Source organism: Lagenorhynchus albirostris, chromosome 5 (genome assembly GCF_949774975.1).
Source record: "Lagenorhynchus albirostris chromosome 5, mLagAlb1.1, whole genome shotgun sequence".
Classification (NCBI taxonomy): Eukaryota; Metazoa; Chordata; class Mammalia; order Artiodactyla; family Delphinidae; genus Lagenorhynchus; species Lagenorhynchus albirostris.
In genome coordinates, this window is record NC_083099.1 from 25,634,308 (window position 1) to 25,650,488 (window position 16,181).

The 16,181-nt window shown below is 41.9% G+C and overlaps 1 protein-coding gene across 1 annotated transcript in view; it reads right to left on the reverse strand.

The window, feature by feature from the left end:
* Positions 1-2,201: 2,201 nt before the first annotated feature.
* Positions 2,202-16,181, reverse strand: part of TRIM42 (tripartite motif containing 42) — a 29,381-nt gene continuing 15,401 nt past the window's right edge. Inside the window, exon 5 of the mRNA XM_060149163.1 lies at positions 2,202-2,288. Within this exon, the coding sequence (XP_060005146.1) occupies positions 2,202-2,288 (87 nt within the window). The remainder of the gene's footprint in view (positions 2,289-16,181) is intronic.

Below are 16,181 nucleotides of genomic sequence, written 5' to 3' on the forward strand. Positions count from 1 at the left end.
ATTTTCCACTTTGTAACATGCTTTCGTGTATATTACTCATTTGAATTTGACAACAATCCGAAGAAGCAGGGAAAGAAACATTATTCTTATTTAATTAAAGATCAGCTCTAAAATACCTAATCAAACCACATCATCATATAGACAAAGAAACTGACATCCAGGGTGAGAGAGGGACTCACTCAAGGCCATGCAACTGGTTAGTAAAGATAAAGTGCTGATATTACACCAGATCCTTGCCTCCCTTTTTATACCACAGGAAGGGTCCTGGGAGGGTACACTCTGTGTGAATCATAACCCCAGGGAACAAATGATGTGCAAGGGTTTCTGCATCATTAAAAAATTTCACCTTGTGTTTGGAAGAACAGCTCCGCTACCGCTTAAATGGGCCTCTCAGAGAATCCCACTAACTTCTTGGTTGCTGAATGCAAGTTTACACATTCTCTAGAGAGGCAAGATCAGGGTGCTGGTGCTTCTCTGATTCTGGCCATCCTACTTGGCTCTGTGAGTAGGTGTGATCATTGTAATGCAAAATTCATATCATTCTTTTTTTTTTTTTAGTTTAATTTCCTTTTAGTTTATCAGTAGTAAGATCCCTGCTGGCATGTCATTTAATTTGCTCCCCGTGCTAATGATGATTTTGAAGGCTTTTACAGAAATGATTATATGGTAATACCAAATCTGATGGTGGATCCAAGCCATCATTTATAGTAATAGGATCGTAACGAAGCTCCCGCGGGTATTCCTTCTTGTAGTGCTGTTTGGGGATGGGGCAGGAATCTGCTTGGCTTCATCTCACATTATTAAAAGATCATCACTAAGGATCCTTCACAGGGAATGGGGCTTTTCTGGCTCTGATGCTGAGTCTCCGGGCAAAATAATGGGTTGCAAAGCCATGGTCCTCCGGGTGAAGCCAGATGAGCTGGCCACACCTGCCACGGGGCAGCTCATGAAAAGGATGGGATTAGAGGAGGTGGAGACCACTGACCACCGGTCCCTTTCCATGCCCACTCCCACTTCTGTGTGTAGACCCTCATGGTGCAAACTGACCTGTCGGGGATGGGTTCACAGGAGGGTGACTCTGTGTGCCTGACTTCCAGCAGTAGTTCTTCTGTCTCTGGTATTAATGTGCAATGTGAGTTTCACTGAGCCAGCCACTGGGACAGAATGAATGAGATGCCATCTCTGTCCTAAAGACTGGGGACCAATGAGAGCTCCTGAGCATCACGGGCTGGAAGAGGTGTCTCTGTGGGGGATGGGGTGGGGGAGTAGGGCTCGGGGTTTAGTGAGAACCCAGGAGAGGAAGGAGGTATCATCCCCACTTAGACCACCTGGAAAATCAGCAAAGACTTCACACAAGTGGTTGAGCTAGGTCTTGAAAGACTGGTGGTATTTTCTAGGCAGCAGTGGGGTGGGGTTCAGGAGTGGGTCGTTCCAGGCAGATGGGGCCTTTTCAAGCTTGGGTACTTCACATTGTCTGAAGGGCCTGGCCAAGTTCAGTGAGGCTGGAGCTGACACACGACTCTGCCATTCTTTCCTGCCATGCTTCAAAGAACCATAGGAGGGTGCCTCCCACCAGCCCTTCTACTGCTCTTCCTTTGTCTGGGGATCAGAAAGAGTGAGAAGAGGGAGTACTCTCCTTCTTATGGCTCTGGGGCAGACCTCAGACCATGGGGTTAAAGTTATGGGAAGGCAAGTTCAGGCTCAATAACGAGGAAGCGCATTCTAACAACGTTGGCCTTTTCATATTAAAATAGTCTGCATAGTGAGGGAATGAGCTCCCCATCAATCAGTGACTTGCCCAAACACCGACAGCTAGTTAGACCAGGGTCAACATGCATACCCAGGGAGCCTGACTTCAAAGAGAGTGCCTTTTTAATTTTTTTCAACCAACGCTACCTCATACAAAACACCACAGAATTCTGAGCCTAGGATTAGATCCGAGCTCATGGAAACGTAGCCACTTGCTGACTTTTGTATCTTAGTTTCTATTTAATGAGCAAACAGCAAGCCATGACATCAGGCATTTCCTTTTATTAGCTCTTAGTAGACTTCTGCTGAAATGGCTCAGATGTCCCGGGAACATGGTCTACAACCTCGTTGAAGAATGTGGGGAGAAAGATACATATACACACGTGTGTGTGTCTACATATGTCTATTCTGTGGTATGTCTCTGAGGTTGCTGCCTGCCCTGTGGGGGGCACTCAGAAGCGTTTCTGGAGGGCAATCCGGATATTCTTCAGCAGGCCCCACTTAGCTCGGCTCTTCCCACGCCCATCCGGTGTTACCACCTGCAATCAGAAGCAGAGAGCCATGGCACCAGCCACAAGGGAAGCAGCAGCTCCCAGGAGCCCGGCCCCGGCTGCGGGCCAGGTGCTACACACATCAGAGCATTAGCTCCTCATGTCGACAGCCACATGAGGCCGGTGCCATGGACCCCATTTTACCAATGAAAAAACGAAGGCACAGAAGAACCAGGTAGCTTTCCTGAAGTCCCGCAGCTAATATGTGGTGGGGTTGGGATTTCACAGACAAGGTCCCACTTTTTAAGGCAGTTCAAGGACTGACTGCTGATTACCGTGTTGTGGTTGTGACCCCAGGTGGGCTTCACCAGAGATTAGCCCCAGGGGTCCTCCCCCCAGTCCCTAGAAATTGCTTCTGTCACAGCTCTTATCATTTGTAAATTTCACTGAATGTGTTTAATTAATTTTCTTACCAGACGGTGAGCACCTTAAATGGGGTGTGGAGGCAATGACAGTCTTTCCTCTCTGTAATCCCAACAGTGGTTATGGTACAGAGAAGTTTCTTAGAAAAGTGAATGAAAGGTGAATAGAACCATTATTTGTACATCTGCCAACTGTTTCTCTTCGCAGCATCATACTATCTCTGATCACAGTGAATAGTCAATGCTCCCTAGAAAAGGCAGCTTACATTGGGTAGCAGAACCCTCCTAGAGGTCTCACCAACTCAGCTTAGATGTGGAGCTCCGTGCCTTACCTTGAAGGCGGTGGACTTCTCCACAACTCTGGTCTGGCATCATTCCTATTCCTTCCTAATACACATTTACTGAGAAGGCATTTAGGGAGTGAGGTTAAGATCCAGGTATGAGAGACAGCCCACAGGATCAATCAGGATTCATGGGGCAGATGGGGCTAGGGGTGCAGTTTGGATGAGGAAGAGCAATGTTTGTACAAAGTATATGCAAAGGCTTTTATGTTTGTTTTCAAAGGGAAAGGGCAAAAAATAGACACCGTTATTATTATGCTCTCTAGTTTTACAAAATTTACTTTTAGTTTTAGAGAAAACAGGGCTTCATGCAAGATAAAGATTATGTTATACCTACGATGTTAGATTATTCATTGCTGGATAAAAATGGACATAACACATAGAGATAATCCTGATAAGGGTGGTATAAATGTGTAAGATATACACACAGAGCTATCAAGGGGCAATGAGGAAGGAATAACAGTGTTATGGTGGGTTGGGAATTGACTCATAAAAATAGGGAATTGAAGTTCTGCCTTAAAGTATAGTCAGGATCTCCGGAGATAAAGACTTGAGTGGGACATGTGAATGGGGCAGTGGGGAATGATGTGTGTCTGTGAATCAGAGGATCAGATGAAACAGGACAGAAGAAACAGAGAACAGAACTTGAGATACTAAAGAAATTGAAATGATAGTTGGCATTCCCTCCCCTGCCCAAAAGGCTCAGATGGTTTTTCAAATGAATTCTACCAAACTTTTAAGAAAGAGTTGTTCTAGAAAATAGAAAAAGAGCAATAGTTTCCTAGTTCATTTTTCAAGCTAGTAAAATATTGATTCCAGAACCAGACAAAAGAAATATAAGCAAAATATTATAGGTCTGGTTCACAAATGATGAGAGATGCAGTACTCCAAAACAAAATATGAGCTAACTAAAACCAAGTATATTAAAAAAATAATACATCATGATCACATAGGGTTTAGTCCATGAATGCAAGTAGAGTTTAACATCAGAAAAATCAGTGTCATTAATTTCATTAATGCCTAAAGGAGAAAAGTCATATGATTATCTCAAATAATACAAAAAATTCACAAAGTTGCACAAGCTCTCAGAAATTTAGAAGTAGAAACAATTTTCCTTAACTTAATAAGGTTTACATATAAAATTTACCACTGAATTATACACTTCAAAAGAGTGAATTTCTTAGTATGTGAACTATATTTTAATAAAACTTTTATAAAAAATGAAAAGTCAGAGCACTGTTAAAAAAAACTAAATCAAAAATCATCATAGCTCAATGGAGAAACATTAAGATCAGGAATAAGACAAGGATATTAACTCTCACAGCCACCATTTTCTGTAGGACCAATAGCCCTGGCCAAAGCTATAAGGAAAGAAAAAGAAATAGTGGTTCAAGACTTGTAAGGAAAGAGGTAAAACTATCATTATTTATAGACGATAGGATCATACGCCTGGAAAAACAAGCAGAATCAACAGAGAGACTCTCAGAATAATGAGATATTATTGATATTGCTGGAATCAAGATTATCCTACAAACACAGTAGTTTTTATTCTAAACCAGCAGTACATTAGAAAGTATAATCATATATAAAAATAACATTAATAATATCAACTAAATCTGTAAAATATCTGGTTTAACCAGGAATATATAGTACCTCTATGGGAAGATTTTAAAACTCCATACTATTCTCCATAGTGGCTGTACCAATTCACATTCCCAACAGTGCAAGAGGGTTCCCTTTTCGCCACACACTCTCCAGCATTTATTGTTTATAGATTTTTTGATGATGGCCATTCTGACTGGTGTGAAATGATATCTCATTGTAGTTTTGATTTGTATTTCTCTAATGATTAATGACGTTGAGCATTCTTTCATGTGTTTGTTGGCAATCTGTATATCTTCTTTGGGGAAATGTCTATTTAGGTCTTCTGCTTATCTTTGGATTGGGCTGTTTGTTATTTTGATATTGAGCTGCATGAGCTGCTTGTAAATTTTGGAGATTAATCCTTTGTCAGTTGCTTCATTTACAAATATTTTCTTCCATTCTGAGGGTTGTCTTTTCATCTTGTTTATGGTTTCTTTTGCTGTGCAAAAGCTTTTAAGTTTCATTAGGTCCCATTTTGTTTATTTTTGTTTTTATTTCCATTTCTCTAGGAGGTAGGTCAAAAAGGATCTTGCTGCGATTTATATCATAGAGTGTTCTACGTATGATTTCCTCTAAGAGTTTTAAAGTGTCTGGCCTTACATTTAGGTATTTAATCCATTTTGAGTTAATTTTTGTGTATGGTGGTAGGGAGTGTTCTAATTTCATTCTTTTACATGTAGCTGTCCAGTTTTCCCAGCACAACTTATTGAAGAGACTGTCTTTTCTCCATTGTATATCCTTGCCTCCTTTATCAAAGATAAGGTGTCCATATGTGTGTGGGTTTATCTCTGGGCTTTCTATCCTGTTCCATTGATCTATATTTCTGTTTTTGTGCCAGTACCATACTCTCTTGACTACTGTAGCTTTGTAGTATAGTCTGAAGACAGGGAGTCTGATTCCTCCAGCTCCGTTTTTCTTTCTCAAGATTGCTTTGGCTATTTGGGGTCTTTTGTGTTTCCATACAAATTGTGAGACTTTTTGTTCTAGTTCTGTGAAAAATGCCAGTGGTAGTTTGATAGGGATTGCACTGAATCTGTAGATTGGTTTGGGTAGTATAGTCATTTTCACAATGTTGATTCTTCCAAGCCAGGAACATGATATACCTTTCCATCTATTTGTATCATCTTTAATTTCTTTCATCAGTGTCTTATAATTTTCCACATACAGGTCTTTTGTCTCCTTAGGTAGGTTTATTCCTAGATATTTTATTCTTTTTGTTGCAATGGTAAATGGGAGTGTTTTCTTAATTTCACTTTCAGATTTTTCATCATTAGTGTATCGGAATGCAAGAGATTTCTGTGCATTAATTTTGTATCCTGCTACTTTACCAAATTCATTGATTAGCTCTAATAGTTTTCTGGTAGCATCTTTCGGATTCTCCATGTATAGTATCATGTCATCTACAAACAGTGGCAACATTACTTCTTTTCCGACTTGGATTCCCTTCATTTCTTTTTCTTCTCTTATTGCTGTGGGTAAACTTCCAAAACTATGCTGAATAATAGTGGTGAGAGTGGGCAACCTTGTCTTGTTCCTGATCTTAGTGGAAATGGTTTCAGTTTTTCACCATTGAGGATGATGTTGGCTGTGGGTCTGTCATATATGGTCTTTATTATGTTGAGGTAAATTTCCTCTTTGCCTACTTTCTGGAGGGTTTTTATCATATATGGGTTTTGAATTTTGTAAAAAGCTTTCTCTGGATCTATTGAGATGATCATATGGTTTTTATACTTCAATTTGTTAATATGGTGTATCACATTGATTGATTTCAGTATACTGAAGAATCCTTGCATTCCTGGGATAAACCCCACTTGATCATGGTGTATGATCCTTTTAATGTGCTGTTAGATTCTGTTTGCTAGTATTTTGTTGAGGATTTTTGCATCTATGTTCATCAGTGATATTGGCCTGTAGTTTTCTTTCTTTGTGACATCTTTGTCTGGTTTTGGTATCAGGGTGATGGTGGCCTTGTAGAATGAATTTGGGAGTGTTCCTCTCTCTGCTATATTTTGGAAGAGTTTGAGAAAGTTAGGTGTTAGCTCTTCTCTAAATGTTTGATAGAATGCACTATGAAGCCATCTGCTCCTTGGCTTTTTTTCTTGGAAGACTTTTAATCGCAGTTTCAATTTCAGTGCTTGTGATTGGTCTGTTCATATTTTCTATTTCTTCCTGGTTCAGTCTTGGAAGGTTGTGCATTTCTAAGAATTTGCCCATTTCTTTCAGGTTGTCCATTTTATTGGCATATAGTTGCTTGTAGTAATCTCTTATGATCCTTTGTATTTCTGCAGTGTCAGTTGTTACTTCTCCTTTTTCATTTCTAATTCTATTGATTTGAGTCTTCTCCCTTTTTTTCTTGATGAGTCTGGCTAATGTTTTATCAATTTTGTATATCTTCTCAAAGAACCAGCTTTTAGTTTTATTGCTCTTTGCTATCATTTCCTTCATTTCTTTTTCATTTACTTCTGATCTGATCTTTATGATTTCCTTCCTTCTGCTAACTTTGGGGTTTTTTTTTGTTGTTGTTCTTCTTTCTCTAATTGTTTTAGCTGTAAGGTTAGGTTGTTTTTTTTGAGATGTTTCTTTTTTTAAGGTAAGATTGTATTGCTATAAACTTCCCTGATAAAACTGCTTTTGCTGCATCCCATAGGTTTTGGGTCATCATGTTTTCATTGTCATTTGTTTCTAGGTATTTTTTGATTTCCTTTGATTTCTTCAGTAATCTCTTGGTTATTAAGTAGTGTATTGTTTAGCCTCTATGTGTTTGTATTTTTTACAGATTTTTTCCTGTAATTGATATCTAGTCTCATAGCGTTGTGGTCGGAAAAGATACTTGATATGATTTCAATTTTCTTAAATTTACCAGGGCTTGATTTATGACCCAAGATATGATCTATCCTGGAGAATGTTCCATAAGTACTTGAGAAGAAAGTGTATTCTGTTGTTTTTGGATGGAATGTCCTATAAATATCAATTAAGTCCATCTTGTTTATTGTATCATTTAAAGCTTGTGTTTCCTTATTTATTTTCATTTTGGATGATCTGTCCATTGGTGAAAGTGGAGTGTTCAAGTCCCCTACTATGATTGTGTTACTGTCGATTTCCCCTTTTATGGCTGTTAGTATTTGCCTTATGTATTGAAGGTGCTCCTATGTTGGGTGCATATATTTTACAATTGTTATATCTTCTTCTTGGATTGATCCCTTGATCATTATATAGTGTCCTTCTTTGTCTCTTGTAATAGTCTTTTTTTAAAGTCTATTTTGTCTGATATGAGAATTGCTACTCCAGCTTTCTTTTGATTTCCATCTGCATGGAATATCTTTCTCCATCCCCTCTCTTTCAGTCTGTATATGTCCCTAGGTCTGAAGTGGGTCTCTTGTAGACAGCATATATATGGGTCTTGTTTTTGTATGCATTCAGGCAGTCTATGTCTTTTGGTTGGAGCATTTAATCCATTTACATTTAAGGAAATTATCAATATGTATGCTCCTATTACCATTTTCTTAATTGTTTTGGGTTTGTTATTGTCTTTTCCTTCTCTTGTGCTTCCTGCCTAGAGAAGTTCCTTTAGCATTTACTATAAAGCTGATTTGGTGGTGCTGAATTCTCTTAGCTTTTGCTTGCCTGTAAAGGTTTTAGTTTCTCTGTCAAATCTGAACGAGATTCTTGCTGGATAGAGTGATCTTGGTTGTAGGTTTTTCTCCTTTATCACTTTAAATATGTCCTGCCACTCCCTTCTGGCTTGCAGAGTTTCTGCTGAAAGGTCAGCTTTAACCGTATGGTGATTCCCTTGTATGTTATTTGTTGTTTTTCCCTTGCTACTTTTAATATTTTTTTCTTTGTATTTAACTTTTGATAGTTTGCTTAATATGTGTCTTGGCGTGTTTCTCCTTGGATTTTCCTGTATGGGACTCTCTGTGCTTCCTGGACTTGATTAACTATTTCCTTTCCCATATTAGGGAAGTTTTCAACTATAATCTCGTCAAATATTTTCTCAGTCCCTTTCTTTTTCTCTTCTTCTTCTGGAACCCCTATAATTCGAATGTTGATGCGTTTAGTGTTGTCCCAGATGTCTCAGAGACTGTCCTCAATTCTTTTCATTTTTTTTTCTTTATTCTGCTCTGCAGTAGTTATTTCCACTATTTTATCTTCCAGGTCACTTATCAGTTCTTCTGCCTCAGTTATTATGCTATTGCTCCCTTCTAGAGAATTTTTAATTTCATTTATTGTGTTGTTCATCACTGTTTGTTTGCTCTTTAGTTCTTCTAGGTCCTTGTTGAACGTTTCTTGTATTTTCTCCATTCTATTTCCAAGATGTGGGATCATCTTTACTATCATTATTCTGAATTCTTTTTCATGTAGACTGCCTATTTCCTCTTCATTTGTTAAGTCTGGTGGGTTTTTACCTTGCTCCTTCATCTGCTGTGTGTTTCTCTGTCTTCTCATTTGGTTAACTTACGGTGTTTGGGGTCTCCCTTTCATAGGCTGCAGGTTCGTAGTTCCCATTGTTTTTAGTGTCTGCCCCCAGCGGCTAAGGTTGGTTCTGTGGGTTGTGTAGGCTTCCTGGTGGAGGGGACTTGTGCCTGTGTTCTGGTGGGTGAGGCTGTATCTTGTCTTTCTGGTGGGCAGGTCCACATCTGGTGGTGTGTCTTAGAGTATTTGTGGGCTTATCATGATTTTAGGCAACCTCTCTGTTAATGGGTGGATTGTGTTCCTGTCTTGCTAGTTGTTTGGCATAGGGTGTCCCGCACTAGAGCTTGCTGGTCATTGAGTGGAGCTGGGTCTTGGCATTGAGATGGAGATCTCTGGGAGATTATTGCCATTTGATATTAAGTGGAGCTGGGAGGTCTCTGGTGGACCAATGTTCTGAACTTGGCTCTCCCACCTCAGAGGCACAGCCCTCACACCTGGCTGGAGCACCAAGAGCCTGTCATCCACATGGCTCAGAATAAAAGGGAGAAAAAGAAAGAAAGAAAGAAAGAAAGAAAGAAGAATATAAAATAAAATAAAGTTATTAAATTAAAAATAATGATTAAAATAATTTTTTAAAGTAATTTTAAAAAAAAAAGAAAGAAAGAAAGAAAGAAGAGAGCAACCAAACCAAAACACAAATCCACCAATGAGAACAAGTGGTAAAAACTATACTAAAAAACAAAACAAAACAGAAAAACCAAATAAACAGAAAAAAGATGGGCAGACAGAACCCTAGGACAAATGGTAAAAGCAAAGCTATACAGACAAAATCACACTAAGAAGCATAAACATACACACTCACAAAAAGAGGAAAAGGGGGAAAAAAAGTATCGTTGCTCCCAAAGTCCACCTCCTCAATTTGGGATGATTTTTTGTCTATTCAGGTATTCCACAGATGCAAGGTACATCAAGTTGATTGTGGAGATTTAATCTGCTGCTACTGAGGCTGCTGGGAGAGATTTTCCTTTCTCTTCTTTGTTCGCACAGCTCCTGGGGTTCAGCTTTGGATTTGGACCCGCCTCTGCGTGTAGGTCGCTGGAGGGCGTCTGTTCTTTGCTCAGACAGGACGGGGTTAAAGTAGCCGCTGATTCGGGGGCTCCGGCTCACTCAGGCCGGGGGTGGGGAGGGGTACGGATGCGGGGCGAGCAGAGGCCGACGTGACATTACAGCAGCATGAGGCCCACCGTGCGTTCTCCCGGGGAAGTTGTCCCTGGATCCCGGGACCCTGGCAGTGGCGGGCTGTACAGCCTCCCTGGAAGGGAGGTGTGGAGAGTGACCTGTGCTTGCACACAGGCTTCTTGGTGGCGGCAGCAGCAGCCTGAGCGTCCCATGCCAGTCTCTGGGTCCGCGCTGATAGCTGCGCCTTGCGCCTGTCCCTGGAGCTCCTTTAAGCAGCACTCTTAATCCCCTCTTCTCGCGCACCAGCAACAAAGAGGCAAGAAAAAGTCTCTTGCCTCTTAGGCAGGTCCAGACTTTTCCCCGGACTCCCTCCCAGCTAGCCGTGGTGCACTAACCCCCTGCAGGCTGTGTTCACGCCGCAAACCCCAGTTCTCTCCCTATGCTCTGACCGAAGCCCGAGCCTCAGCTCCCAGCCCCGGCCGTCCCGGCGGGTGAGCAGACAAGCCTCTCGGGCTGGTGAGTGCTGGTCAGCACTGATCCTCTGTGCGGGAATCTCTCCGCTTTGCCCTCTGCACCCCTGTTGCTGCGCTCTCCTCCACACCTCTGAAGCTTCCCCCCCTCCGCCTCCCGCAGTCTCCGCCCACGAAGGGGCTTCCTAGTGTGTGGAAACCTTTCCTCCTTCACAGCTCCCTCCCACTGGTGCAGGTCCGTCCCTATTCTTTTGTCTCTGTTTTTTCTTTTTTCTTTTGCTCTACCCAGGTACGTGGGGAGTTTCTTGCCTTTTGCGAGGTCTGAAGTCTTCTGCCAGTGTTCAGCAGGTGTTCTGTAGGAGTTGTTCCACATGTAGATGTATTTCTGATGTATTTGTGGGAAGGTGATCTCCACGTCTTACTCTTCCGCCATCTTCAGAAATTCTCCATTTTAAGGATTTTTAAAACAAAACTTCAAAAGGTCAAACCATGAAAAAAATAATTGATGACTTTGATAACATCAAAATTGAAGATTTCTGCTGTTTCATGACATACACGATGAACAAAGTTATAGACAAATGTCAGAATGGAGAAGATATTATCAATGTCTAAAGCCATTATCTAGACTATATAAGGTCATACTACAAATCACCTAGGAAAAGAAAAATGCAATAGGAAAATGGGCAAAAGATATTTAGCAGGCTATTTACAGAAGAGGAAATCCTGAAAACAACCATATGAAATGAAATTTTAAACAATAAGGAGATAGTACTTTATACCTATTGGGCTAGCAAAATAGTAAAAGCTGGATCATGTCAAATGTAGGTGGGGCTTAAGATATGGGGTCCTCATTCATTCCTTATGGAAGAGTACATGCATGCAGTCCAATCAAGTATGCACACACTCTACCCCCCAGCAATTTCACTCATGCTGTACGTCTGATAGGGGCTGAATTGTGTCCTCCCAAAATTCTTGTGTTGAAGTCCTATTCCCAGTACTTCAGAATGTGACTTATTTAGAGATAGTGCCTTTAAAGAGGCGATTAAGTTAAAATGAGGTCATTATGGAGGGTCCTAATCCAATCTGACTGTTATCCTTATAAGGAGAGGAAGTTTGGACACACAGAGACACACCAGAGGTGCACTCACACAAGAAAGGGCCCTGTGAGGGCACAGGGAGAAGGCAGATGTCTGCAAGCCAAGGGGAGAAGCCTCAGAAGAAAGCAGACCCACCAAAACCTTGACCTTAGACTCCTGGCCTCCAGAACTGTGAGAAAATATGTTTCTGTTGTTTATGCCACTGAGTCTGCAGCATTTTGATGTGGCAGCCCTAGCAAACTAATACAATGTCCCAGAGAAAGTCCCACGTCCCTATCCCACCCACAAAATGTCAGGAATGAGGCTGTTTACTGCAGCATTATTGGAGGTCACCTGGGTGTCCATCCTGGCTGAATAGACAGGTAAAACTTGGTGAACAAACACACACTGTAAAGGATGAGGCAGCATTAGGAGTTAGGGACTAAATGTGCCCAGTGACATGGAGGGATCATTAAAAACACAGTGTTCCGGGGAAAACGGTAAGACACAGTAAGTTATGTAACAATACTAGCATTTGTGCAAATTAATAACACATTCAAAACAATACACGCCATGTAAGAACACATAAAGGCAGCAAGATGCACATAAAACATATTAGAATGGATATCTAGGGAGGGTCACAGAAGGAAACAAATACATAAACAAGAAAAGGGCCTTGCATGTACCAGTACTGGTAAAGGACCATGAATTGAGGTGTCTGACTAATTCAACCTTCTGTGTATGAGGTTAAAAATGATAGGTCCAGCTTGAGCCTGAATTAGACTCATTCCAGGGTTCTAACCTATTGGCAGGGCAAGTAGGGAGGGACCAATAGGGTTCTATTTACGTGAACGATCAAGAGGCCTTTGGGAAAAGAATGAATTCTAAGGAGATGACTGCAAACCACTTTGATTTCGTTTCAGGGCATGGAGTCACGGTGAGTATGTGGGTAGGTGAGCGGGTAGTTTTGGGGTAGTTATTCCGAATGTGGACTAGTGTTGGTCACTCAAATTCCTCTAACCCCACCCCCTGAAGATGTGTGTCTCAGCCTAAGGTGGAGTGTCTGCAGTAGGGACAGAAGAGAAACCAGAGGGGGATTTCATGAAACTGAAGTAAGATGCCCAGGAAGGCCAAGCAGCCCTGCTCTGTGGCTGGAGTTCCAGCCTGAGTGTGGCCTGAGCAGGTAGGAAGAAGTACTGCAGTTGCTCAGTTTATCTGGCAGGACCACTTCCTGAGCACACGTGAGGCACTGTTGGGGGGTGGGATCCAGTATAGACTGAGAAGGAATTTGAGAGGGTGGGTGGGGCGAAGGGTGGGTGCCTTTCCTGAAGAGCTATAGGGAAAGACCCAGAACAGTACCAGTGTGTGAGTATTCCGGGGCCTGAATGTTTACCTCCAAGTCAGATGTAACCTGAGATATCTGGTCTACCTCAGATTGTGGTAGGCAGAATAATGGCCCCCCAAGTCCATGTCCTCCTCCCAGGAACCGGTGAACATTTTATGTTACATGGCAAAGGGGGATTAAGGTTGCTAGTCAGCTGGCTTGAAGATAGGGAGATTATCCTGAATCATCAGGTGGATCCAGTATGATCCCAAGAGTCCCTCAAAGTCGAAGAGGAGGCAGAATCGAACCAGAGAGATGATGGTGTGAGAAGGACTCAGCCTAGCGTTATTGGCTTTGGATATGGAAGAAGAGACCATGAGCCAAGGAATGTGGGCAGCTGCGTGAAGCCGGAAAAGGGGAGGAAATGAACTTTCCCCTAGAGCCTCCGGAAAGCACACAGCCCTGCTCACACCTTAGATTTCTGATCTCCGGAATTGTTAAGTTAATAGGTAAAATTGTATTGTGTAAGCTACTAATTTGTTACAGCGGCAACAGGAAACCAGTGCGCATGTGGAAAGTTAGATATTTCATAGGAAGACTTCCTGGAAGTTAGCAGAGATTTGCAGTCAGAGGGAGACATCAAGGTGAGGAGGCTGTTTTCAAAAATGGGGGCCGTGGTCATCAGGTACACTGAGGTTTAGATGAAAAGTAGGAGGAGGAACTGAGGTCACAGGGTATGTGATTTGCCTAAAAACGCATCTCCATTCCTTCAAAAAATATCAACAAGGCACTGGGGCATTAGAAGCTCTCAGCTGGGGACTTGGGAGCCAAGAGAGGTGAGGAAGGCCGGCACGATGTCCTCGCTGAGCTTGCCGCCTAGCAGACTGGGGGCTTGGACCCAGGTACACCCGCCCAAGTCCAAAGATCTTCCCAACGCATGATCTTGCCTCGCAAGAAAAATAAAAGTGCCGCTCTCACGGCTGTTGCTCTGACAACATTCTCCCAGAGAGTGGTGCCAGGTCCCTAAGGCTGAGCCCACTCTGCCTAGACTTTGCTGCATCTGATTATCCGATTATGGTACAGGGGACGAAGAGCTCCTGCCTTAAATGAGACCTAGGTTCCCACTCAACTCCTTTGAGTTACACGAGGCCAGATTCTTTTCCTCTCTGAGCCTCAGTTTCCTCATCTGTAAAATGGAGGCAATAACTCCCTGCCTTCCGAGCGGTTGGGATGATCAGTGATAATGAATATACAGTGTCTGACACAGAGTCAGCCTTCAATAAGTGAGACCTTTAAAAAGCATTAAAGTTAATTTTCATGCTTTGTCTATTAGACTACATATAAAATCCCTTAAAAAAATCAAGCGACAGACTATGAAAATCAAATATAAAAGGTGTTATTTCACTTCCTTTACAAAAGGATGTATGGTGGAAATATTGCATTTTGGATAAGAAATGATTCTGCTGCCTTGTTACAGCATTTTAAATGAAACCTTTCAGGAATACCTGCTTAGAACTGATGCTGAAGGAAAAATACTTCGATTTTATAGGAAGGAGCTAAAGTCATTACTTTTATGAAGCTTTATAAATGTCAGTTAAACACACCATCTTCTTTTCATTTGCTATTGAAGCCTTTACTTATGCAAATCATGACAAATGTGAAGGAAAGCCAAGCTTCCCCTGGAATGCTAATATAATCACAAAGAGGGAGGAAGAATTACTTCTGAAGGAAAAATCTATATTGCAGCTCTGTGAGTCAGATGAAAATGAAGCTTCCAGAAAACCTCATTAGTTAGTGCTCTGCTCATTAAGAAATTGTGTTAAAAAGCAAAGAAACTGGAATGAGTTTCCTTCCCTTATAGGGAGCGCAAATTCATCACATAAACACAATTTCAGGGGGATTGTTATTTCTTGATTGATGGTAAAAAACACTTAACAGCTCTCACGCATCTTATGGTACTTTGTAATTATTAATTTTATTTATTTAGACGTTCGTTCATAGATTCATTTGTTTGGTCACGTTTTCACTCATGTATTAATTCAATAACCATTAAGAACCATTAAGCTATGTGCACAGTGCTGGTAAAGCATTGTGGCAGAAGGAAAGATGAATTAGACGTGAATTTTGTTTTCAAGGGGTTCAAAATTTAAGATGGATGACAAAATATCTACCTGAGAAAGGCTGACACACTCCTGTCTCTCCACCCCCGTCCTTGGCCCTAGCATCTAAAAATGACTTAAGATACACACAAAAAAATATTAGTAACAGCACCGAGTGCGCCCTTCATGAGGAATTTAAAAAAAAATGAGAAGGCAGATGGAATTAGATTGAAGGAAAACTCCATAGTCAAAAGGACCTGCTGTCAAACATGGTAGCAACTGTGGGTGTTCCGTGCTCTGGAGAGAAGAGTATCAACAAGAATTGGTCTATGGGGCAACTGACGGACAGGGTACCTGGCTGGGGTCTAACACGAGGAGTAACCAGGCGACTTTCTCATCCCACGTCCTTCCCGTGTGAGTGTCTGACCTCCGTGGAGGGGGAGGGGATGCACATGGGTGCCAGGCTCCAGAAGCAGAGCATCGGGATGGAGTAGAGAGCCCCCTCCGCCTGCCTCCAGGAGACTTGCTTCTGGTATAATGACCAAGAGCATAATCCTGCCCCACTCTACATCCTGCTTCCCTTTATCACCAGAGGTAGCAACCAATCAGATTCTCTTCTGCAAACATGTGACCAGAGCCCAAGGGCGTGAAGCTAGTCAGATTGTGTTGGTCGCACAGAGCATGGGCCAGGAACCTCCAAAACCACATACAAGCTGCATTTAGGGGAGGAGAAACAATGGGCTAGCTGAAAATGGTGCAGATTTAGAGAGAAGCAGAGATGGAAGGAGGGGCTGTGGGCGACACAGAGGGAGGGAATAGAGAGAGAGGGATTGATTGAGAGACTGAGAATAAACTGATGGCTTTCCAGTTTTTTTGGGTATCAGATGTATGTCCTGGCTGGAAGGGGTCTCATGAGACTCCCTTCTCTCTCGGGCTTTTCAATAGCCGAAATGAATGGATTTATTCTCTTTAC